Source organism: Esox lucius, chromosome 19, assembly GCF_011004845.1.
Source record: "Esox lucius isolate fEsoLuc1 chromosome 19, fEsoLuc1.pri, whole genome shotgun sequence".
NCBI classification, from domain to species: domain Eukaryota; kingdom Metazoa; phylum Chordata; class Actinopteri; order Esociformes; family Esocidae; genus Esox; species Esox lucius.
This window is the reverse complement of record NC_047587.1, coordinates 38595579-38621385: the sequence shown is the minus strand read 5'-3', so window position 1 is coordinate 38621385 and position 25807 is coordinate 38595579. Positions and strand designations below refer to the sequence as shown.

Sequence of the window (25807 nt, the reverse complement as noted above, 5' to 3'; positions counted from 1 at the left end):
CAATATCAGCAAAACGAAGGAGATGATTGTTGATCACAGGAAGCAGCGGCGGGGAGACCACGCCCCCATACACATCAATGGGTCTGCAGTAGAGAGAGTTCACAACATCAGGTTCCTTGGTGTCAACATCAGCGATGACTTGACCTGGTCTCATCACTCTAACGTTGTGGTGAAGGAGGCCAGGAAACAGCTCTTCTTCCTACACCGATTAAGGAGATTGACCATGGCATGGATTCCAGGATACTCACCAACTTCTACAGATGCACTATCGAGAGTATCCTGTCCGGCTGTGTCACCGCCTGGTATGGCAGCTGCACAGCCCTCGACCGTAAAGCACTTCAGAGGGTGATTAAAACAGCAGAGAGCATCACAAGGTCTGACCTTCCATCCCTGCAGGATCTCTACACAGAGAGGTCTAGGAGGAGGAGCAAACGGATCATTACAGATCCCAGCCACCCATTCCATGGACTGTTTACCAAGCTGCTGTCAGGCAGAAGGTACAGGAGTATTCAGTTCAAAACTAATAGACTACAGGACAGCTTCTTTCCACAGGTTGTAAGGCTGCTTAACTCGGGAACCCTTCTTCTCTTCCATCCATAGTCCATGCACACCTGTCACTTATATCATGCACACCTGTCACTTATATCTTGTACACCTGTCACTTATATCCTGTACACCTGTCACTTATATCTTGTACACCTGTCACTTATATCTTGTACACCTGTCACTTATATCATGCACACCTGTCACTTATATCATGTACACCTGTCACTTATATCTTGTACACCTGTCACTTATATCATGTACACCTGTCACTTATATCATGTACACCTGTCACTTATATCATGCACACCTGTCACTTATATCATGCACACCTGTCACTTATATCATGTACACCTGTCACTTATATCCTGCACACCTGTCACTTATATCATGTACACCTGTCACTTATATCATGTACACCTGTCACTTATATCTTGTACACCTGTCACTTATATCCTGTACACCTGTCACTTATATCATGTACACCTGTCACTCATATCCTGCACACCTGTCACTTATATCTTGTACACCTGTCACTCATATCCTGCACACCTGTCACTTATATCATGTACACCTGACACTTATATCATGTACACCTGTCACTTATATCATGTACACCTGTCACTCATATCCTGCACACCTGTCACTTATATCCTGTACACCTGTCACTTATATCATGCACACCTGTCACTTATATCATGTACACCTGTCACTCATATCCTGCACACCTGTCACTTATATCATGTACACCTGTCACTCATATCCTGCACACCTGTCACTTATATCATGTACACCTGTCACTCATATCCTGCACACCTGTCACTTATATCCTGTACACCTGTCACTTATATCATGCACACCTGTCACTTATATCATGTACACCTGTCACTCATATCCTGCACACCTGTCACTTATATCATGTACACCTGTCACTCATATCCTGCACACCTGTCACTTATATCATGTACACCTGTCACTCATATCCTGCACACCTGTCACTTATATCCTGTACACCTGTCACTTATATCATGCACACCTGTCACTTATATCATGTACACCTGTCACTCATATCCTGCACACCTGTCACTTATATCCTGTACACCTGTCACTTATATCATGCACACCTGTCACTTATATCATGTACACCTGTCACTCATATCATGCACACCTGTCACTTATATCATGTACACCTGACACTTATATCTTGTACACCTGTCACTTATATCATGTACACCTGTCACTTATATCATGCACACCTGTCACTTATATCATGCACACCTGTCACTTATATCATGCACACCTGTCACTTATATCATGTACACCTGTCACTTATATCATGTACACCTGTCACTTATATCATGTACACCTGTCACTTATATCATGTACACCTGTCACTTTTACATTGTACAGTTATTAATATTGATTTGTGTTTTTGTATAGTGTTATTATTGATTGATTGTGTTTCTTTTTTCTTTTTAAATTATAATTACTGTTACTTTTTAACTGCATTGTCGGGAGTAGGAAAGCATTTCACTGTCATAACTTATTGCAAATTACAAATAAACCCTTGAAAACCCATACTGATTCAATCTGCACTTAGAGTAGACAATGTTTAGGGTGTCAGAAAATGTATTTAGTGTCAGGAAGTTGTAGACAAAAGCTCCAATACATTATTTGAGATGATATTAAAGACATTAAGAAATGACATTAGCAGTCATTTGTAGTGAACTACTAACACCCACTGCTGCTTGTATTCCTAAGGAGATTATCCAGTCTCTGCATGTATAATTTTTCTTAACTTGCAATAAATACACTCTGTATCACATTATTTTGAGAGTCACAAAAGTGTGTCTGTAGAAGCTCTATATTATCTACCGACTATCAGTAATATTTGAACTAATTATCTACTAACCCTGACCTTAACCTTTATCGTAACCCTAACTTTAACCCTTACCCTAAACATTCTTATAAACGTAACCCAAACCTTAGCAAGCAGTTGCTTATCAGAAAATAGTTTGTTAAAAGGTTTTTGATAATATTACTATCTACGATAATACTTGGAATCTACAGACAGAAATTGTGACTTCAAAAATAAAGTGAAACCATACACTCTGCCATCATTCTTGAACAATATAAATATTACTTTTCATTATTGTTGTGGTTACAGGGATTTGTTTTGGTTTGTTTTTACAGTGAAATTACAAGCATTTATGGTCAGGGCTAGTTTGGTTTTACAGTCACACAAGACATGATCATACAACATGCATCATCAGCATCTCTACAGACTTCATACAGACAATAGCTGGGGATGTGCATCCCTCAGTGATTGAGATACACAAATCTCAGTTGTCCCTTCAACCTTGGGAATGCTGCAATCATTTCCTGTTGTCATTATGGCTTTGGTGTGTTGATTTGTGCTTTTTATCTAGTGTAACACATTCTTTAAATTAGCATATGGGCCTAATTTGCACCTGCAAAACTGCCAATGTAAATACTATTTTTTGTAGATACTCAAATATGTTTTATTAAATGGGATGAATAGTACCAAATGAGCCATATATCTAAATAGGCTTAGTCACCACACCTTTTTCAGCCATCTCCTTTCTCATACAAACAGTGGAGAGCCTGCAAGGTACACACTGCCCTATGAACGCTGTACAACTCTTATGTCTCACAAGTCTCACTTCAAAGTAAATAGCAAGATATGATATTTCACATCTAGTAGCAGTTCTCCCAAGGCTCCCACTCCTCCCATACGAAATACTGTTCAATTCTAAGCCAAGCTAGCATACCTCAGTGTCACATTGGCTAAATGGAGACACAGTAATGACTAACTAGGGTGCTATTGCTGAAGAGGGGGAACATCTTTGGAAAGTGGTGATTGGATGTCATAAAGCAGCCAGGTGAGGCTTTTCTAGGTATATTTTTGGCAGTGTTCGGGGTTGACTTTTTCTCTGAAGTGTGCGCCAGGTCACCAGGTTAATGTAAGCTTAGGGAGTTAACATCCGAGTGCACACTTCTGGAAGAGGTGAAGGATATCTCCGGCTCGTGGGTCGGAAGGGGGAGGTCAGCCAGGTCAAAGGTCACATGTTTTTGGCGTTTCGCAGGTTGTTGAGCTCCAGCTCCAGCTGTTGGACTCGGACGTCTTTCTGCACCAGCTCGTCCCTCAGCCTCTTCAACTCATCCTGCTGCCTGAAGAACATCCGCAGGAGCTGCGAGAGAGACATGACAGACACACAGCTTTAGGGTCTTGGCGTGAGGGTGGGAGGGTGAAGGGTCCGGGTGCTGTTTCAGTGAGACCAGTAGGGTGTCCACCCAATAAAACTCAAACTCTCAGCCAGCGTCAGACCTGTCTATGGCCCCTTAAGACATGATGTCGGTCAAAGTTATCTAGGTTTGTCATATGCATATTAACTGATAGATCTTACCACCATTAAGGTTATGTGCATCTATCCATGATAGATTCCAGCGCTTGCAATGAAGATTTAAGGTGGAAATCCGTTCACATTATTAACCCATTAAGATTACCAGGCTCCTCTATAACCCACAATGTTTTTAAAAAGTGACCTCACCCAGTCTCAGACATTCTTTATCACCACCCATCACAATAAAAATGAGGATCAAGTGTGCTGCAGGTTATTTGGGCAGAGAGATTCACTGCTTTGTTTCAATAGGTTGGAATTGGATGTTGCTCTTATTTTGTTTTCTAAATCAATGGTTTCCTTGCAAGGTGGGACTTTTCAGCTGGAAAGAGATTTGAGACGGATGATCATGTGACGGGAGCGCACCTTCAAACGTGTTGAAGTCATCTACGTCCATAGTGCCACCATTCAGGGAGGAAGAAAGGACATACCGCTGTCACACACACACACACACATCCAGTGCCTTCACCTCGTTCTCTGTCTTGGGGGGAATGCTCTCCAACAGGTCGAGGCCATTCACCATGGTCTTCCATCCCTTCCGTGGAGCCTTGAAGGCCGTCCGGCAGGGCCGCTTGTAACCAGCCTTCAGGGACATCAGCACGGGCTCTGGGCACACATACATCCATAAGCACACAGCTCTGGAAAGAATTCAGAGGCCACAGCAACTTTTTCTTTGCTTTCCAGAAAAGTCGAATAGGAAGGTTTTGAGTGGGGAACAGAAGGGTTCAAATTAAGCGACCACTGCACATTGAACGCTTCTGTTCCTCACTTAAAACGTAACTTTTCAACCTTTTTGGAAAGGAAAGGAAAAGGTGCAGTGGATATCTTTCCGGAGCTGTATGTGAGTGCACAAACACACACCAATACTATGTAATTGTATGAGTGTGTTATATGGATGGAAGCATACTGTGGGAACGTTGTTTTTCAGTGTCCTTGAATGTGTTCCATCACTTCACCCTAACCTCTGTCTATTCCGCTCAGCCACTCATCTGCAGTCACGGCTGGTTCTGTGCTGGCTGTCATTGGATAGATGTCCTCCTGGTATGTCTCAGACTGCAAAACAATTAGAGGACTTATTATTGTGTCTTTCTCGTCTGTCTGTTTAAAATTTTTATTTTGCCTCATAAAAAACAATATATGCAGGTGCTGGTCGTATAATTAGAATATCATCAAAAAGTTGATTTATTTCAGTAATTCCATTCAGAAAGTGAAACTTGTATATTATATTCATTCATTCATTGCACACAGACGGATATGTTTCAAATGTTTATTTATTTTAATTGTGATGATTATAACTGACAACTAATGAAAATCCCAAATTCAGTATCTCCCCGAAAATCTGGATATTACTTTAGACCAATACAAAAAAAGTATTTTTAGAAATGTTGGCCAACTGAAAAGTATGAACATGAAAAGTATGAGCATGTACAGCACTGAATACTTAGTTGGGGCTCCTTTTGCCTGAATTACTGCAGCAATGCGGCGTGGCATGGAGTCGATCAGTCTGTGGCACTGCTCAGGTGTTATGAGAGCCCAGGTTGCTCTGATAGTGGCCTTCAGCTCTTCTGCATTGTTGGGTCTGGCGTATCGCATCTTCCTCTTCACAATACCCCATAGATTTTCTATAGGGTTAAGGTCAGCCGAGTTTGCTGGCCAATTAAGAACAGGGACACCATGGTCCTTAAACCAGGTACTGGTAGCTTTGGCACTGTGTGCAGGTGCCAAGTCCTGTTGGAAAATGAAATCTGCATCTCCATAAAGTTGGTCAGCAGCAGGAAGCATGAAGTGCTCTAAAACTTCCTGGTAGACGGCTGCAGAAAACACAGTGGACCAACACCAGCAGATGACATGGCACCCCAAACCATCACTGATACTGGGACCTTGATTCCAAAGAAAATGCAAAATGTACTTTCATCAGAGAACATAATTTTGGACCACTCAGCAGCAGTCCAGTCCTTTTTGTCTTTAGCCCAGGTGAGACGCTTCTGACGCTGTGTCTTGTTCAAGAGTGGCTTGACACAAGGAATGCGACAGATGAAACCCATGTCTTGCATACGTCTGTGCGTGGTGGTTCTTGAAGCACTGACTCAAGCTGCAGTCTACTCTTTGTGAATCTCCCCCACATTTCTGAATGGGTTTTGTTTCACAATCCTTTCCAGGGTGCGGTTATCCCTATTGCTTGTACACTTTTTTCTACCACATCTTTTCCTTCCCTTGGCCTCTCTATTAATGTGCTTGGACACAGAGCTCTGTGAACAGCCAGCCTCTTTAGCTATGACCTTTTTTGTCTTGCCCTCCTTGTGCAAGGTGTCAATGGTCGTCTTTTGGACAGCTGTCAAGTCAGCAGTCTTCCCTATGATTGTGTTGCCTACAGAACTAGACTGAGAGACCATTTAAAGGCCTTTGCAGGTGTTTTGAGTTAATTAGCTGATTAGAGTGTGGCACCAGGTGTCTTCAATATTGAACCTTTTCACAATACTCAAATTTTCTTAGATACTGAATTTGGGATTTTCATTAGTTGTCAGTTATAATCATCAAGATTAAAAGAAATAAACACTAAATAAATATATCTGTCTGTGTGAAATGAATGAATACATTATAAAAGTTTAACTTTTTGAATGGAATTACTGAAATAAATAAACTTTTTGATTATATTCTAATTATATGACTAGCACCTGTATATATATATATATACACGTTTTTTAACTGAAAAATACATGCTAAAAAAGACTTTTTGACATGTGCAACACTCTGTTACGCCACACAACCTAAGACGCAACTCTCTGTTACGCCACACAAGCTAAGACGCAACACTCTGTTACGCCACACAAGCTAAGACGCAACACTCTGTTACGCCACACAAGCTAAGACGCAACTCTCTGTTACGCCACACAAGCTAAGACGCAACACTCTGTTATGCCACACAAGCTAAGACGCAACTCTCTGTTACGCCACACAAGCTAAGACGCAACTCTCTGTTATGCCACACAAGCTAAGACGCAACACTCTGTTATGCCACACAAGCTAAGACGCAACACTCTGTTATGCCACACAACCTAAGACGCAACTCTCTGTTACGCCACACAAGCTAAGACGCAACACTCTGTTACGCCACACAAGCTAAGACGCAACACTCTGTTACGCCACACAAGCTAAGACGCAACTCTCTGTTACGCCACACAAGCTAAGACGCCTTTCCCCACTCACCCTCCGTGGAACTATCATAGAGATGGGTTCAATAAGGCCCTTCAAAGTCACCAGCTTGTAGAAGCGGAATACCTCGCAGGTCGTCACATCCAGCCCGTGCTTCGGCATCACTCCTGTGAGGATGGGCAAAAAAAGGGGTTGAAGATGATTCTTGACATTAGAGCAGAATTTACACGGTATATACGGATCTAGGGTTTCCTGGGTTTGAGGGAAATGTAAAGTGCCAGCATGTAACCAGAAATTGTCTCTTTTTATTGGAAATGAGAGACAAGTCTAGTGTATGTGTAAAGAGTATTGTTAATTTTCCCATTGTTACAGTCAATGACTTTATCCAGCTTTGGGACTATTCCAGGGGTACTATGGAGAGTGGTGCAATTGGCCAGCACCACCTGGGTTTGGGCTTAGCATTCAAATGCAGATGCCTTGGCTCATTGCACTTTGGCAACACCTTGTGGCTTGGGTGCATATGAGCTCAATGAAGGTAGAAGACTGGATGTGTTCCTTTTGGTGAATGAGGAGACTTCCTGGGTGAGCAAACAACCCATTAAGAACCAGAATGACATTGGATGTCTAAACACTGACTATCCTGAGTCCGAGAATTGGTAGGGCCTTAATCACATACTGAACATGAAGAAATTGAGGACAAAATGGGTGAAAGTAAAAAAAACATGTATCTAATGTACTGTTTTCTCTGAGGTATCCCGGTTATTCTTGAATGTGTTCATTGATGTCAATGGGAATTCTGAGTTAACAATAGTGGTTGTTTATTTTAGGAATTTGCTGTAACAGAAAAACCACTACCTTGAAAGTTGTTACATCAGATATGTAGTTCCAAGAGGAATAACTGAATAACCTCACTGATGACTGAGGTCTGAAGGGTTGAGACAGCACATTACTTATCGATTGATGAGACAAACTTACCCAGACCTTTCTGAGGAGCCGGGGACCTGAACTCCATCAGGTACTGCAGGTAGGGCTTCTCTGTGCTGACCTCATAGTATCTGATGTTACCGTCTCCCTGGGAACCACAGACAGAGACTCTTGTGATGCGGAGGTTTCCAGTGTTACATGCTCTTTCACACAAACACTGGTACACACGCACACTCACACATCTAGTTGCATGCAAGCTTCTGCCTGCAAAAAACCCCACATAATACATTCAAAATCTTTGTGCAATGACAATAAGCTGGCCGTCCGGGGCTATAGCCCTGAATCTTTTATGAATAGCCCTGGATCTCAAATTGACCCCATAAAAAACTAATAGAAAAATAGCCCCTGATCTACTAATCTATAATTCCGTTTGCGCATTATGACAATGTAGACATGTAGGCCGCTAGTGTGTACATAGAAATGTTCCCTATGTACATTCAAAACCCTGTACTTACTGTGCCGGGGGTGGGGGGGGGGGGTCTGAGGTCACAAACCACTCTGTTCAAGATCGCTATCCAATTCAAAAACCTTTATCCCCTAACACACTAGTTGCAAGCAGCTGAGGTGAAGCGACCATTGGTGTGACCCGTCTCACCTTCCCTGCTAGGTAGAGCATGTGTGTGTCAGCATCGTAGAAAGGGAAAAGCAGCCCAGACAGGCCGTCAATCTCCTCCTCTATGATGGGCATAGACAGGTCCTCCTGAAGAGAAACGTAGTGAGCCACAGCTGAACACAAATACACCCACACAAAATAATACAACTGCTAAATCCACTTGAACAATTTCTTCGTCTGTCTGTCACACATTTCAAAATGCATCGTAAAGAACATTATTTCGGGGGGTTTCCCGTGTCCTGAAACATACGAACACTGTGGTAGAAATGTTCATATTCTATAGTACATTAATGTCATATTGCTTATTTGTAAGTATAATCCAATTTAGTAAGGCCATTATGTGTTCTGACTCTGCTCACTTGTACAGGATGTGCCTACTACAGTTTTGGTTAAACTTCTCAAGGGCTGTAAACATCTTGTTATCTTTGTAAGCTGAAGTTTGCAGAGAAGCTGGTGAGACATGTAGACTAACCATGCATAGGAGGGAGACACAGTGGGCTGTACTGAATGTATATAGACCTCTAAACATGTATAGGAGGGAGACACAGTGGGCTGTACTGAATGTATATAGACCTCTAACCATGCATAGGAGGGGGACACAGTGGGCTGTACTGAATGTATATAGACCTCTAAACATGCATAGGAGGGGGACACAGTGGGCTGTACTGAATGTATATAGACCTCTAAACATGTATAGGAGGGAGACACAGTGGGCTGTACTGAATGTATATAGACCTCTAACCATGCATAGGAGGGGGACACAGTGGGCTGTACTGAATGTACATAGACCTGAGCTCAACCTTCAACTGAGAGCTTTTGACCTGACTCTGCTGAGTGTTGTTAACTGCTCCAGGTTTGAAAATCTTGTGAAAATAATCTACAGTTTCTGCGCCTTTCCAATTTAGCAATTTCCACGACAACACTGAATGAATCTATAAGCCCACCTGATCCCACAGCGCCACCTGTCTTGTGTTCCACCGTGAGACCCCTGTTGTGGCCAGACGCTTCATGTTGCCCAGAAACACCACTCTGTTCACCCGATGGCTCTTGCAGTCAGCCTCCTGTTCACATACATGGTGATAACTCTGAAACGTTATTGAAACTGGGAGTGTTAAAGCACAGCAGTGGGTAACTCTACTGCCAAGACACTTGTGTCTGTGTGTGTGGAGTAAACAGCCGGTGTGGCTGAAGAGATAACCCAGGTCACTTTACTGGTCAATGTGGCTCAACTGGGACCCACCTGCAGAACCCTGCCCGAGCGAGGCTCAATCACACGCAGGTGTTTGTCCTTACAGCTGGTGGCCAGCAGGCTGCCGTCGGTGTTGAAGGACATGCACAGCACCACGTCTGAGTGACAGTCGATCATCTTCACCGGGGCTCCTTCTTCCAGGTTCCAGATCAAGATCTGACAGAGGGGGAGGACACGTTTTCTACACGTTTTAAAAGTGTCAGCTTAACAAAGAGAGAGAGAGTGAGAGAGAGAATGTATGCAGAGAGAGAGAAAGAAAGAAAGAAAAGAAACCAAAGACACTATGGAAACAACGTGCTGGCACCTTAAAGTCATAGCCAGCGCTGAAGAGAAGGCCACAGCAGGTGGGATGCCACTCGATGAGGCCCACCCGTCGGCTGTGTCCATAAAGCTCCAGCATCGCCTTGGACATGTTCCGTCTCAGCCCTCCCTCAGGAATCTCCCAAATCCGCACCTGTGGACAACGCTCATATCACTGTCCTTTACACGGCCGATGCAAGCATGCAGTCGCTACAACGGTGGCTGTTACTCACGGAGCAGTCCTCTGAGCAGGAAGCAATGATGTTGTCAGTGAAGGGGTTCCATTTGATGTCCAGCACGCCTCCCTGGTGGCCACATACTTTAGGGTGGTGAGGGTCGAATCGCCCAGGCTAAAGGGAAATGGGTCAAAACAAATCGTGTGAATTGCCCAAAGCCTTATTCAACCGGACGAGCAAGGTGAATCAGGAAGCTCCCATTATAACAGAATACGGTTATGAAGAAAATGCCACAAAAACGACCGCCTACTACCTGAGGATAACATCAGATGCTTTAAGTTGACACTGGTATTGATGACCAGCGATTACGCCTCATGCCCACTATGTGGTGCTACTGTTCTATGTCATAAGTTTCTCAAACATAATGAGCCTTCCCTTAGCATCGCTCAGGGACAGGCATTGGATCTTAGGTGGGGTCAATGACTGGGGTCATGTTACTGTGCCGAGGACTTATGATAAGTTCAGGGTCAATGAGCAACGGAGTAACTTTGAGAGAAACCACCATGTTTTTCAAAACGGTGGATAGAAGGAACTCCATTTGGAAGTACAAAGGAAAGAAGCCTAACTAGTGATTCAAACACTCCTGATTGCTATGTTGCTTAACAGAGCCCATTGTATGTCTAACAGTGTCACCCTTTGTCTGTACATGTTTAATACAGCAGCTAAAGGCGTGGTGCTAATTTAGTTCATGTAAACAGTGGTAAAGACCACCATTGGAGGGTCGTTGCTGAAAAACAGGATTCACCGTCCAGCTTGTCGGTCAACAAGTGAACTGGAAAGTGTGGCCTACTATGGACTAATCCCATGATCAGTTCTGTACACGCCATAATGACCTTGATTACAGTAGAGGAGCCTGTGGGTTAAGTTAACAAACCCTTGAGAACAACCACCTCTCTGGGTTACTAATTGGCTATTAAGGCCAGATTCCACAGGCTGAAATAAAAGGTTTACATTAAGCCTTCTTATCAATTCGAGTTTGAGTGTGTTGGTCCATCTGTATTAGTAAGTAAAAATAAACATATCTAAAACAATACCAATATGGTTGTCAAAATCTCATGGATTTGAACTACCACCCCATTTCCCAGTTCGGACGCTGCATAAAATGCTAATCAAAAGAGAATGCAATAATGTGCACATTTATTTATCTTTATATAATTGAAAATAGTACAAAGATAACATACGGGCCAGCCTTGGCTGCCAATGACCCTGTCGCCGGCTCACTGCTTTTCCTTCCTTGGACCACTTTTGATAGGTACTGACCACTGCAGACCGGGAACACCCCACAAGGGCTGTAGTTTTGGACATGTTCTGACCTAGTTGTCTAGCCATCACTATTTGGCCCTTGTCAAAGTTGCTCAGATCCTTACGCTTGTCAGTGTTATTCACTTCACCTGTCAGTGGTTATAATGTTATGGCTGACTGGTGTATATCCACCCAGTTTAAAGCAATATACAGTGGGGAGAACAAGTATTTGATACACTGCCGATTTAGCAGGTTTTCCCCACTTACAAAGCATGTAGAAGTCTGTAATTTTTATCATAGGTACTCTTCAACTTTGAGTGACGCAATCTAAAACAAAAATCCAGAAAATCACATTGTTTGATTTTTAAGTAATTAATTTGCATTTTATTGCATGACAGATGTATTTGATACAACAGAAAAGCAGAACTTAATATTTGGTACAGAACCTTTGTTTGCAATTACAGAGATCATACGTTTCCTGTAGTTCTTGACCAGGTTTGCACACTGCAGCAGGGATTTTGGCCCACTCCTCCATACAGACCTTCTACAGACTGAGGGAGATTGACCGTCATCTTGAGCTTCTTCCATTTTCTAATAATTGCGCCAATAGTTGTTGCCTTCTCACCAAGCTGCTTGCCTATAGCCCTTCCCAGCCTTGTGCAGGTCTACAATTCTATCCCTGATGTCCTTACACAGCTCTCTGGTCTTGGCCACTTTGGAGAGGTTGGAGTCTGTTTGATTGAGTGTGTGGACAGGTGTCTTTTATAGAGAAAACCTGCAAAATCGGCAGTGTATCAAATTCTTGTTCTCCCCACTGTAGCTACCTCAGGGACAAAGAGAAGTATCAGGGTACTCAGCCTTAGCCTGATACTGTATACTGGCCATTTACCATAGCCTTTCATGACCAAGCTTAGTGCTTATTTAAGCCCATTCAGAATTTTCAGAATTTTCAGTAAAAAGCATTACATTGTATAACCCTACATACTGGAAAATAATGATCACAATATTTGTATTTGGCAATGAAAAAAACATTTTCTGTTTTAAATTTGCAATTAATTTAGAACAATTTGCAGATTAAATTGCTTTGACATTAGGGTAGTGGCAAAAACCCCTAATTAATCAGTTTTGTTACACAATAAAATGAGATCTATGGGGGTTGAAAACTTTTGAGGAAATGTATAATATCTTAATATCATCTAACTGCGACACATTATTAATAAAAATGATACATTTTGTTAGAATGTTTATCAATTACAGTTCAAGAAGGGGATGTTGTCCTTGAGGAAATCGTAAAGCCACAGGAAACCTGCCGGACAGCTGCTCATGCTTTTTTCCAGAAAGGGACATTTAGCTCAACTAATGGAATCTTTCCAATTAAATAGTAAGCCATAGGTTAAGGCAGAAGTGACTGTCTTAACTTTTTACTGCATTCATTCAGTTTCTTTTTTTTCAGTTCAGACATTCCTGCTGTCTTTTGACACACAAGCAAATTATTTAAATTAGTCGTAATACTCTTTTTTTAACACTTCATGGTAACATCTTTTCTGGAGGACATCTTCAAGGACAGACAATAAAAATACATGAATTTCGTCTTGAGCTAGATTGCTTGTTTGCAAAATTTGGAAGCACAATGCTGGGTAGTGCTTCAGAAAACCATAAAACCAGCCTGTGTGCCAACCACCTTCCTTTATTGAACAGGTTTTTGATTCCCATCTTGGTCAGGTCAAAGGCAGGTTTTTGATTCCCATCTTGGTCAGGTCAAAGGCAGGTTTTTGATTCCCATCTTGGTCAGGTCAAAGGCAGGTTTTTGGACATTCCATTATATAAGTCCAAAAGGGTTCTTTTAATGTTTTGGGTATGACTCACCAAGTCGTATTTGAAGAAGTCAGTGAGTGGTTACCCACCCAAATGTCTGTGGCCTGGGGTTTTGACCTTCCACTAGTGAGGCTGCTGTTTGGTTATGTGGGCTATCCAGTGTAAAAATTACAGCTAGAAACCATATAATTACAGCTAGAAACCATAATTATCAACCATTAAGGAGTGAGATGCCCCAGGGGAGGATTTATCATAAGATCTTTCAAAATGGATGATTTATCTTAAGGTTCCCCATGATGTACATATCAGTGCATTCACCAAGTATTCAGACCCCTTATATTTTCAAGATCTTGTTCCATTACAGCCTCATTCTAAAGCTAATACTGATTGAAATATTTTTTATTAAGATTAAGTAAAAACAGATTTTTTGAGAGTTTTGCAAATGTTTTAATAAATAAATAGCAGAAATATTACATTTACAACTTCAGACTCTTTGCTATGACACTCAAAATTGAGCTCAGGTGCGGCCATTATGGTAGAGTGACCAGAGCAAAGTCAATACTCAGTAAAACGCACATGACAGCCTGCTTGGAGTTTACAAAAGGCGCCTAAAGGACTATCAGACCATTAGAAACAAGATTTCCTGATCTGATGTAACAGCAGTGGCTATGGGACATGACTGTGAATGTCTTTGAGGGGCCCAGCCAGAGCCTGGACATGTAACCCATTGAACATCTCTGGAGAGACCTGAAATTGGCTGTGCAGCTACATTCCCCATCCAACTTGTTAAAGCTTGAGAGGATCTGCAGAGAAGAATGGTAGAAACCCCACAAATATTGGTGTGCCAAGCTTCATGCATACGGAGACTCAAGGCTGAAACTAAAAGTAGTGAACACTTATGTAAATTTGATATTATCATGTTTTATACATTCGCCAAGATTTCTGAAAAACCAAAATGAGATCAACTTAAAGGGATCGTTTGTCCAAATATCAGGCAGGTAGTCATAAGGGTGGTCATAAGGTGGTTTATTGTGATTGGGATCTGGAGGATCTTGGGGTAAGGAGGCTATTTGTCATCCTGGTGATGTGTTTGAGAGATGGAATAGAAAGTGAAACCTCAAGTCTCCTCTCCCGCGTCCCTTGTGCCAATCTTATGAACACAGCATTTTCCACAATTACAAATACTATTCTGATGTCCAGAAAATGGGCCAGTTAGGCGAAGCAACCTATCTTCATATAGCTTTTTGAGATGAAAGTTCACGCTCACCTCGATGACATCAGTGAGGTGCGAGGGTAGCGAGTGCGTAAAAGGAGGAGGCAAAACCAAAATGTAACAACACAGAGGATGAGCAGCTTGTCTTTTAATGCAGAAACACACCACACAGTCTCAAAAGAACAACACAATAACCCATGAGGTGCAGATGAAAACCGGGAAATAAAATAGACAACGTAATGACTAACTCAAAACAGGTGTGTGTTAGGGGTGCATTTGCCATCGTCTCCGGCCAGCGGTTATTACACCGGAAAGCAGGGTTGGGTAGGTTCGTTTTTAAATGTAATCCGTTACAGTTAAGTTACCTGTCCACATTTGTAATCAGTAACGTAATCTGATTACTTTCATATTAAGAGGCATTAGAAGACAAATAGGAATAGCCAATAAACAATTGAACACCTTTTGCGGGATCTATTAATGTTAGAGTTTGAATAGCGGGCCAAAAACTGAATTTGCATTTTACCTTAAGTGCCTTAGGAAAGGGTTTCTAAACCATTGTTTTCTACTTAAATATGATAGGGCTACATATCTACATTACATGCTAAAGTTCTGTCAGATATTCAGTTATTACAATTCAGTCATAACCCTTGATCTTACAGAATCAGATTTTTGAATCTGAATGTAACCCAAAATCTAAGGATGTTAGCCTATTCTGTTTGTTTTATTCACTTTATCATTGCTTCAAAACAATGTTGAAAAATAAATGACAATTTCTCGAAAAGGGCATTGACATTATTGTATATAAAAATCAAGATATCAGTATTTTTTTGCGCTTACACTAAATCAGCCGTAGTCTGATGTTTTGCTCCAGAATCACCAACATTGTCAAAACGTTGCAGAAACCCAAGGCACGCAAAAGCATGTTCACAATCGTAATCACCCGCACAGATATAGGTTTTACCTGCGCGAAGGTAACTGGCGAATATTAGTGCCATCAGCAATGATTATCAAATCTCAAATTATAAGTATAAACTGTGATTATACACCTGCACTCTTAGCTTAAAGTCAATGTCATCAGCAGTCAATGATGAACAACAAACTAATTTTCTGAGATGCAAAACAAGCAGAATCACATGGCCCACCTGTTTGGAGCTGAGATGACTGCATTAAATGCAAATAATCATCCTTTGGCAGAGTGCTTCCCGACACACCTTTTCTCCTCAAATATCTTGATAAATTCCATGCAATTTTTTATCTTATCTGGTTGCCTGATCTTCTAAACAATTCCTGTCTGAATAAGGTATAACACCACCAGGTGGGCTAGGCCAATCACCTTTCATTGTTCTGAGGAAGATGCGTCAATAGTAGGTAACTAAATCACATTTTATATGGGTTGGCTAATATTATCATGGATATACTGTGTTTACCAGCCATCCAACCAACCAAAACCGGAGCTTCATCGTTCACTAATCGGGTTATGCGCACCAACCTTTGGACACAACTCAAGGCCTCATTATTTCACGCACCTATTATTTTTCAATTGAAGTAATTCAAGAAGTAATCATACATTTTTTCAAAAGTATCTGTAGAGCGATTATAATATTTTTATTGGTAACGTAACGGACTACTGTTACTGTTTTTTTTGCAATTCGTTACATTGAACGGATTACTTGTAATCCGTTACTCCCCAACTCGACGGGAGAGGGAGAGAGCACACAGCGCCACGCCGAGCAACCGTCACAACCGCGAAGAACAGAAGCCGTATGGTGGCTATAGGAAATAGTTCACTAGAGAGAGTTTGATTTCAGCCAATTCTGACAGCTATTTAGACAATGTACAGTTTAAAAAATATATGCTACCGCGAAAGATTACTGAATGAGGTTTGGAGTGTTTTGGAGTGGCCAGAGAAAATAAAAAGCTTACCCCATATTACCCTGTATACAGTAATTGTTCTAACATGAATTGTTTACCTATTCCTAAATGGATTAATGACATTTAACACAGTTAGTATACAATAGGCTGCTAATGTTTCAGTTTTCTTTAGTCTGCTCACTTTCAGGCCCATTCCTTCAACACATAGGCCTATACTGTTGCTATAATCTTATTTAGATCTTACAGGAGTTGAAGGATAAAGTAACATCCAGAGTAAAGGTTGAAGCAAATAGCCACCCACTGAGAGCAGATAAATATCCTGATGTAAAAGTGGTAAAACCACAAGTGACACACATTACTGTGGTGTGCATACCTTGTTGACAGGAATGACAAGAAAGGACCCTCCGCCAGCAGTCTCTGTGACAATTGCCAGGAACTTGGCGTTGACAGCACAGAAGTGGTTGTCATGGACATTTCTGGTGATGGGAATGCCATCAAAACACTGCTCTCGGTTGCCGGCCTTGCCATACACATTCCGAAACTTTGAGCTTTTGTATGTCGGATGCCATGACATCTGAGGAGGAAGCACAGAGATATACTGTATCAGTAAAACAGCAATACCTTTTGTTCTGAAAAAGGGGACAAATGATCATTGTTCATTTACTTAATTTCTTTCCTGTACATTTCCTCGGGGGGTTTTATGCTTCACAACAATATAGCGGACAACTTTCCTTTTGGTGTATTTCGTGGGACATTTACAGTCTTCAGGTGTCCCCTGCAACACATTGTTAACGCAGCCAGGCAGTAGTCCTGCTATCTACCCAAGCTGTGCTGAAAGTGTAGTCGGGATGGAAAGTGCTGTGGCTGTTTTGTTATTGTGTGTGTGTGTAATGAGCAGGCTGATGAGAGTGGTGGAAAGCCTGCAGAGTGACAGGGTCATCAGCCAAAATGATAGGGGTTGTAGCTTATTCAAAGCCAGCAAGAGTTGTACTTGGCAGCAGTGCTTGCCCAGATGAACACCAATTAGCCATAAAAAGGGTTGAGTGCATTTCCACTATCTTTCTGCTATTCAGCTCTGATTTTAGGATCCCTAGGGATATCAAGGTGATGTGAGTTAAAGACTGGTGTGGTGCATGTGAGAGGAGATGGAAACAGCAGCAGATGGCCTAGTGGTTAAAGTGCATGGCCTACAACCAAAATATCGCTTATTTGAGTGCTAACAAGGTCTGTTGTGTCTATGAGCAAGAGTGCTTTCCACTAATTGCTCCTCTAAGTCATTCTGGATGACAGTGTTAGCATAAATAGTAAAAAAACAAACAAAAAAAAACAAAGGGAGCAGACTTGCTGATTATTTGTTTGGGGACAGTGCCTGACTCCTTATCTTGATACTGCAGAGAGGATATAGACACACCTAGTTCTGCTAAGCCCATCACTTTATTAGCAGTTTTCATTTATTTTTAGAATTTTACATGCTTATGCTGTTATCCTGTAGTCTGGAGTTAATATACCGTCATAAGTTGTTTGTGTCATTTCTGCGTATTAACTTACTGACAGAGCCAGAGCGGTTTGGGTTCAGACAACATATCTTATTTGACGTCACATCATAAGCTGAGAAATGGGTCAGCTTGATGAACAGCTGTCCATGCACACACTTGTCGCCCACATGTTGTTAAACGGTTCAAATAGTCGCGGCATCAGGACTTTGACCTATTTTCACATCTTTTTTTTTCCTTCACTGAGAGGATTCCAAGGATAAATGGTAGCGAGTGTGAGAGCGTCATATTTTTTCCTACTTTAAAAAGCCCTTTCTTGGCCTGCAGTGGCCTTAAGAAGGCACGGTTCCTCTATTACAGGAAACACCTGCCTCTTGCAACAACTTGGATGTTTTATTAACCTGGACTTTTATTTAGTCCTCATATTGTTTGTTTATTTGGTACAATTAAGTCCATTGTGTTAGCCATTGCTTACTTAAAGTTTTATTTAATGTCGCTGCAGAGTCAAATAAGTCAAACTTTCCCTCTTGTACTTTACCAGCATGCATTTTCTTCTGCTGTTTTATTGTGAGGAAGATGTTGACACAGACGCTATTAATGGCTGTTGCCATGGATACCTTACTGAGGATTTCCTTAAAGGAAATCACATTCAGAGAGTTTAGGAGACAGTCCCTGAAAGTGTTCATTTTCCATAATGTTTTGCCGAATTTAATTAAATAAAAATACGGTTAACATAGGTGTCTGTGGTTGTAAATACAACATAGGATAGTATCATTTACCTAATTAGTGTTACAGTGTAGAGTAGCCATCGGTACTATGGGTTTTAATACCATTTTTTTTAAGTAGGCCTACAATATTTACAGTTGCTGGATGGCAAATTGGTTTAGACTGTAATACTGGAGCACCATGGCGTTGCTGCCAAGCGAAGCTGTCTGAAATCCCACTTGCATGGCAAAAATGTCTCCTCGCTGTGTGACATTGCTCTCCTGTCGAAATGCTGAAAGTTGCAGAAAGTGAATTCATGTCAGCAGCTGTTAATGTACGGGATGGAACCTGATATTGTATTGTGCAGTTACCATCATGATAAGGAGCTTATATATTTATAGCAGATAGATTATTGTGATCATTGTGAGACTGTGCAGTCTTAACTGTGCACAGGATTAGTTCACGTTTCGTGCATAGGTTTAGGCATTTCACAGGTGACGGAAACTAATGTTTACACTTTGGAGTGATGAGTCGGAGAAAGAGATGCATTGTAGAGCCATGACTGATCACTATGTGAGGGTGAATATCTGAAAGATTTGCCCCAGTGGAACACTAGTTGACATTGTGCACACAAAGACTCTCTGTATGAACCACAAACACAGGCCCACTGGACAAAGACTGCATAAATAGGATGCCATGCTCTGAATGCCAGGCCAATCAAGTGTTCCACAACCAAACATTTGAAGTAGCTATAATTTTTAGACCAGCACCTTGTTTAGAGTGGAGAAAAAAATTACACCGATCTAGAGCTGGGTGAGGTCCATACGTTTATAATGTTAACAAGAAGTGTTTAAAAACCTTTTGCACCACTGTTTTAATGTGTTCTTTAGCTATTAATTGTCCTATTAACAATCCTCTAGATTAGCAAACTTTTTCCATTTAAATGTATTTTTCACATGTGCTTATGATATCAACAAAACATCCCTTTGAGGAATGGTCAGTGTGGATCATTTTCGTTTTATTGTCCCAGCCCTAGTTTGGTTCATGCAGTAAGGCAGTCATTTGTTTTAAAATCAACTGAAACAGATATGCGAGTGTAAGCATGTAGTTAGCCATCATGAATGGATTATAAAGAACCTTAATCAAATAGTCCTATTCTTGTGCCTGCTTCTGCAATGTTCTTCTGCAATGTTTTGCAATGTTCTGTAATGAAAATCATCTGCCCTGCCTTGGTAACCTGACACTTCAAAAGCAGGCCAATGAGATACCATCATCAGGCTTATGAATATCACAGTACTTGAACATCAAACGCCCAGTTTTTCTTAAACATCTTTAAGATCTGATCTTCTCTTGTGCAAGCCCACAACGGACCTCTCACTGAGCCACTTCTCTACCCTCCCTCACCTCTGGAGGTCCTTTAATATGCCTTTAATGGGTCACTTCCTGCTCTACCTCAACCTGTGAACCCTTTGACATTTCAATCCGTGTGTCTGGGGTAAAGTGAGGCGACAGATGTTCCCAGTGATCCAGACCTTCACCCTTTCTAAAGCCCCCAAAGGTTGTCAATTGGTCTTATTTTGACAGCTCTAAGGTAGATTGAGCATTTCATTAGTCACCAAATGGACGCAAACAGGGTTTGAACCCCCGGAACTGTCCAATGAGAAATATTCCTTTCAGTTTTCTTAGCAAACATTATGAAACCCATTTTGATTGCTTGCCCAAATGAATACAACCCAACGGATTCCCACTGTGCCCATTGTGGGGTCAGTCCAGCCCTGTCTTCTAGGCACACCTATGGCTTGAAATGCTCACATTCAGTGTTAACACACACACATACACCAGACCTGCAGTCCAAGTATACTAGACACTTTAAGTCAGTGGTCAGTCAGCAGAACAGTGACCATCTCCACCGTTTTCATGGTTTGGCCAGGGTTTGGTCACGGTTTATACCCCGGGATAGGTCAAGTATGTTCTGTGTATTTCCTGGTTGATGTCATGCCATTGTTGCAAATATTTTCAGTTGGACAATAGCCTTTTGTCCAACTAGCTCTGTGGATTTCCTGGTCTTCCTCCCCAGATGCTGCAGGCCAGACTTTAACCTCCTAGTAACTTCTGAGGGAGTCGAACACAATGGTCACACAAACTCCGTTCCAAATTAAAGCCTAATGACCAGGACTGAGCCAAGGTAACAGTTAACCCAAAAGCAGTTTTCCTCTTTGAATTAAACTTGAAAGGGAAACTCCAAATACAGAAAATATGTGTTTGTGGACATCTCATAATATTTCGTAATGATTAATAAAATTTTCCTCCAAGAGATTGATTAATACTGCTTCTGCATCACTGAGTTGTCATAGACAATTCTGATAAGATTCAGCATCAGGTCATCAATGCTGTCCTATATCTTTTCCTGCTTCGCTTGGACAGTTTGGAATATAATGGCAGCTCCCTTTCCATTCAAATTAGCCTGTGTCTCTTTCCTGTGGTACCATGTCCCTGACAGCGATCCAGACCCAAAGTCTGTTAGACAGCAAGGTCACTGAGTACTGAGTGAGGACGACCTGATCTCCACTGTTTATATCAGCCCAAACAGTACATGCTTTTCTCTCCAGAGGGCAGGCCTGCCATTTAACCAAGACAGAACTCTCAACTGTTATATGGGTGCGGCCAGGGAACTGGTTAGTATTACGGATGACGGGCGGCAGGGAACTGACGGCCAGGGAACTGGTTAGTATTATGGATGACTGGCAGCAGGGAACTGACGGCCAGGGAACTGGTTAGTATTATGGATGACTGGCAGCAGGGAACTGACGGCCAGGGAACTGGTTAGTATTATGGATGACGAGCGGCAGGGAACGGACGGCCAGGGAACTGGTTAGTATTATGGATGACGGGCAGCAGGGAACTGACGGCCAGGGAACTGGTTAGTATTACGGATGACGGGCGGCAGGGATCTGGTGGCCAGGGAACTGGTTAGTATTTTGGATGACGGGTGGCAGGGAACTGGCGGTCAGGGAACTGGTTAGTATTACGGATGACGGGCGGCAGGGAATGGACGGCCAGGGAACTGGTTAGTATTATGGATAACGGGCGGCAGGGATCTGGCGGCCAGGGAACTGGTTAGTATTACGGATGACGGGCGGCAGGGAACGGACGGCCAGGGAACTGGTTAGTATTTTGGATGACGGGTGGCAGGGAACTGACGGCCAGGGAACTGGTTAGTATTATGGATGACGGGTGGCAGGGAACTGACGGCCAGGGAACTGGTTAGTATTATGGATGACTGGTGGCAGCCCTGGCTGCGTGGCTAAACACCTGCACTCATCCTTCTGTACTCCACACTGCCTTCTCATCTTATATTTATTTTCTATCTCCCTACCTCTCTGCTCTCTCTCTCACTCACTCCACTTTTCTTTCATGTCTATTTCTGTCTCTTCATCGTGTATTCATTCCCCCCTCCCTGTTCCACTCTTTTTTTGGCTGAATACTGCTGCTCGTTTCAATTTCACAAACCCGCTCAAATGTTTTGTGCTGTTGAGTGTCTCTCTGTGTGTGATGAATATGTTTATGTGTCATTGCACGAAGCTGATGGGGATTTTGTTTCTCACTTTAAACGATCTGTCTTGCAATAATTTCTTTAAGGGGACTAAAACTGCTGTGAAACAGCTGGTAGTGTACATGGACAAAATATAAACCTGTTCAGTAGTCCCCTCAGCCTGACAACTTTGGGGAAGAAAATACCCTGTAGTAATGTAACATCTGAGTGTCAATGTGGCTACAGAAGAGAGCCTGCTTGCACATGAAAATATATGACCTCACTACAGTAAGTCAATGGATTAGAGTCAGCTAAAAGTCTTCAGTGTAAATACCAAACTGATACAATGACACACATGTTATACAGTAAAAAAACACTTGTGATAAAAAAGTGATAAACCTAAAACCCCCCACCAGCCCCCTTGTAACTACAAGGACACCTGTCAGCCTGGTGTCCATGACAGCCTGCTATTTAATCTTTCAGGCAATTTCATGCTTATTGAAAAAGTTGTGGGAAAGACATAGAGAATGTTTCGATAAAAAGGCCTTGGGCAGGATTTAAACCCCTGTTGCAGCGGCGCAGAGGTGCCTTCCGTTGCTGGACTACCCCAGGCCTCCTGACTGAGCCTGACATTCACACTGCACTCCCCGGGAGCTGTTTCCTCCCTGACTCCTATCGATGCGCCTTGACTAAAACAGTGAGCGCTTTCCCTTCCCCAAGCCTCTCCTCTGACCGGTCTGCTGCTCACCTTGGGTCCCGTGGAGGCGCCGTGCTGGGATCCACCACCGTGCTCTTATTCCACCAGGAGTCCTTTCACTCAGACGGATGCTCCAGCCACACGACGACAGAGAGAGAGAAAGGGGAGCAGGAGAAGCCTGGCTGGGGGGGGGGGGGGGGGGCACTGATGTTGCGCTTTCCCTGGCTGTGTCAACGGAGCCAATAGCTGCTGCTGTTGTGACTATACCGCTGGCCGCCCGCGACTGCTGCACTGAGGAAGGAGGCACACGTGGTCACTACAACAGGAAGAGGTCCCCCTCATCTCCTCCCCTCTCTCATCCACTCATCCTAATCTCCTCTCTCACAGCCTTACTGTAGCTCTGCCCTTCACTGGCTTTTGGAGGAGAGAGGAGAAGAGAGGAGAAGAGAGGAGAAGAGAGGAGAAGAGAGGAGAAGAGAGGAGAAGAGAGTAGAAGAGAGGGGAGTGAAGAGGAGAGATGGGAGGATGTCTAACGATGTGGGAGTATATGGGAAGGTGAGATAAAGTGAGGATTGGACAGCAGAGAAGAGTCTTCTCTATCTCCCTACCTCTCAGCTCTAGGGAGGGAGGGAGATTGGACAGTGTCTTTCAGTGAAATGGTAATATTGTGAGTAGTTTTGGCTTGCAAGCGGTGGGCCGTTGTTCAGTTTTCCGTTGGCATGAAGAGCACTACAGTACTTCCCCAAGCCTTCCTGAACTGACAACTGAATGGCCACTGGCAAGCGACACACAACCCACTCTCTCGCACGTAATCCACAAGTCCTCTCACTCCTCTGGTGCCTCACTTTTTGTGACGGTGTTCTTTTTTAAATTAAAATATTCTGTCATATTTAAGAACTTCATTATGATGACATTATTAAGATAAAATACGAATCCAATAATTTTATTAAATACTTAGTTAAAAAAAGTATACCAGAAAGGAGAATTTCAGCATGAGATGTAATGCGTTGGGTGTGGAATTGCTTTTAAGAGACTGTATTTCATTATGTTTTGAAAACTTGTGATCCTACAGGCAAAATGTGATGTTATGATGCCGCCCTGTGGTGGTTTTATGAACAACAGGCATTCTCATTTGCAAAAAAGTCTTAATACTCTGATAAGTACCTCTGTTACCGGAGACTTGACCCACTCTAAAAATTACACAAGACATGGTGCTGCTTTCTTTGCGTCAATGGTTGTAATGACATAACAGTACAGAAATATATATTCAGTATATCGAGTTACATTAATCTATTAGTGATGTTTAGAGAGATTACACTCAATTTAGTTACAATTTATATACAACAATACACATGAATTACATCCTCTTTCCAATACAAATCCCTTAAAATTACTAAATTCTGTTGAACTCATCCCAACTGCAGGTTATCAAGATATTACTCTTAGTATGCAATAATAGACATTCCTTTGTTAACACCATCTCTTTTTCTATCCTCACTCAAATTAATGGATCACTTCACTCATTTCTGAATGTGTATTAACTAACTAATTGGTAACATTCCAAAAAATTAAGATATTCACATTATTGTGCACAAACATTTGTACTTAGCTAGCTAACATTTACTCATGCTGCTTGTTCTGAGAAACACGCTAAGTGAAAATTAGCATAAAACACCAGCAGCTGGGATTAGCCCACTTCAAACAATTCATTTTAACATGACTTTGTCAAATTAATTTACTCAATCTAATGGTTAACTTACAGTTACTATGGCTAGTTACCAATGATAGCACTTTTGTTCATCAACAATCCTACTCCCAAAATATTTACCCCGTATTAAACATGTGAAACCATCAATGAGGACAGTCAAAGTGTGACCAGAAGGGTCAGACTCACTACAGCACCAGTGTCAACACACAAACTGGAGATTGTTTGCCATTCAGGCCACCCTAGACTCCCATATGGACACTGAAACATATGCTTCTTCCATTCTGGATTACATTAACATCTGCATCAACAATGTCACCACTCATAACCTAATAAAGACCATCCCCAACCAGAAGCTGTGGATGAACAGAGAAGTCCAACAACTGCTGAAGGCACTATCACACTTCAAGCTCGGAGGTGGACCCAGATTGACACAGGCGACTTGTTTCAAGTTAACAATGATTTATTTTTTGGTGAAGAAAACACACAAACACACAAGACGAACTGGCACAGGATGAACACAGACCTACTGGCTAAATAACCAAGTGATTAATGGACAGATGGGAGAGACCTGGAGCGGGTGGGGCAAGACAAAACAGGTGAATATATTCAGGCCGTGACTGACCCTAACCCTGCGACGGCAGGAGTCAGCCAAGACATAGGAGTTTCCCAGCTGCTTCTCTGCCGGATACAGGGGAATTGAAAACCTGTCTCAATTCAGTGGTCAAATCCTCATAACAGTGGCAGATGGAGGATTGTTGTTCCCAAATCGCTGCAGCCCATGCTCTCGCCCTTCCCGACATCAATGTGACGAGAGACGCTGTTCTGGAGCGCTCTGTTGGAAACATAGATGGCTGCAGCTCAAAGATTAGGGAGAACTGCGAGAGAAACGAACGACAGGTCCCAGGATCACCGTCATAACGCTCTGGAGGTGGTAAGCGAGGCCCTCTGGGAGCAGTCGGGGGGAGGTGCTGTCAGAAACCGAGGTGCTAGGGGTGACCGGAGGAGCTGTGGTGGTCTAGCAGTGTCTGAA

General features: G+C 42.4%; 1 protein-coding gene across 1 annotated transcript; it reads right to left on the bottom strand.

Annotated features, from left to right (window-relative positions):
• Positions 1-2154: 2154 nt before the first annotated feature.
• Positions 2155-23273, bottom strand: coro2bb (coronin, actin binding protein, 2Bb). Its single transcript, XM_010884269.5, has 12 exons — positions 23121-23273; positions 17016-17216; positions 10498-10614; positions 10269-10418; positions 9956-10120; positions 9660-9776; positions 8698-8802; positions 8094-8190; positions 7173-7285; positions 4928-5018; positions 4435-4571; positions 2155-3755 (listed from the first exon to the last, which is right to left on the bottom strand). The coding sequence occupies exons 2-12, from the start codon at positions 17214-17216 to the stop codon at positions 3627-3629; spliced, it is 1422 nt and encodes a 473-aa protein (XP_010882571.1). The 5' UTR covers positions 23121-23273; the 3' UTR covers positions 2155-3626.
• Between the last annotated feature and the right edge of the window lie 2534 nt (positions 23274-25807).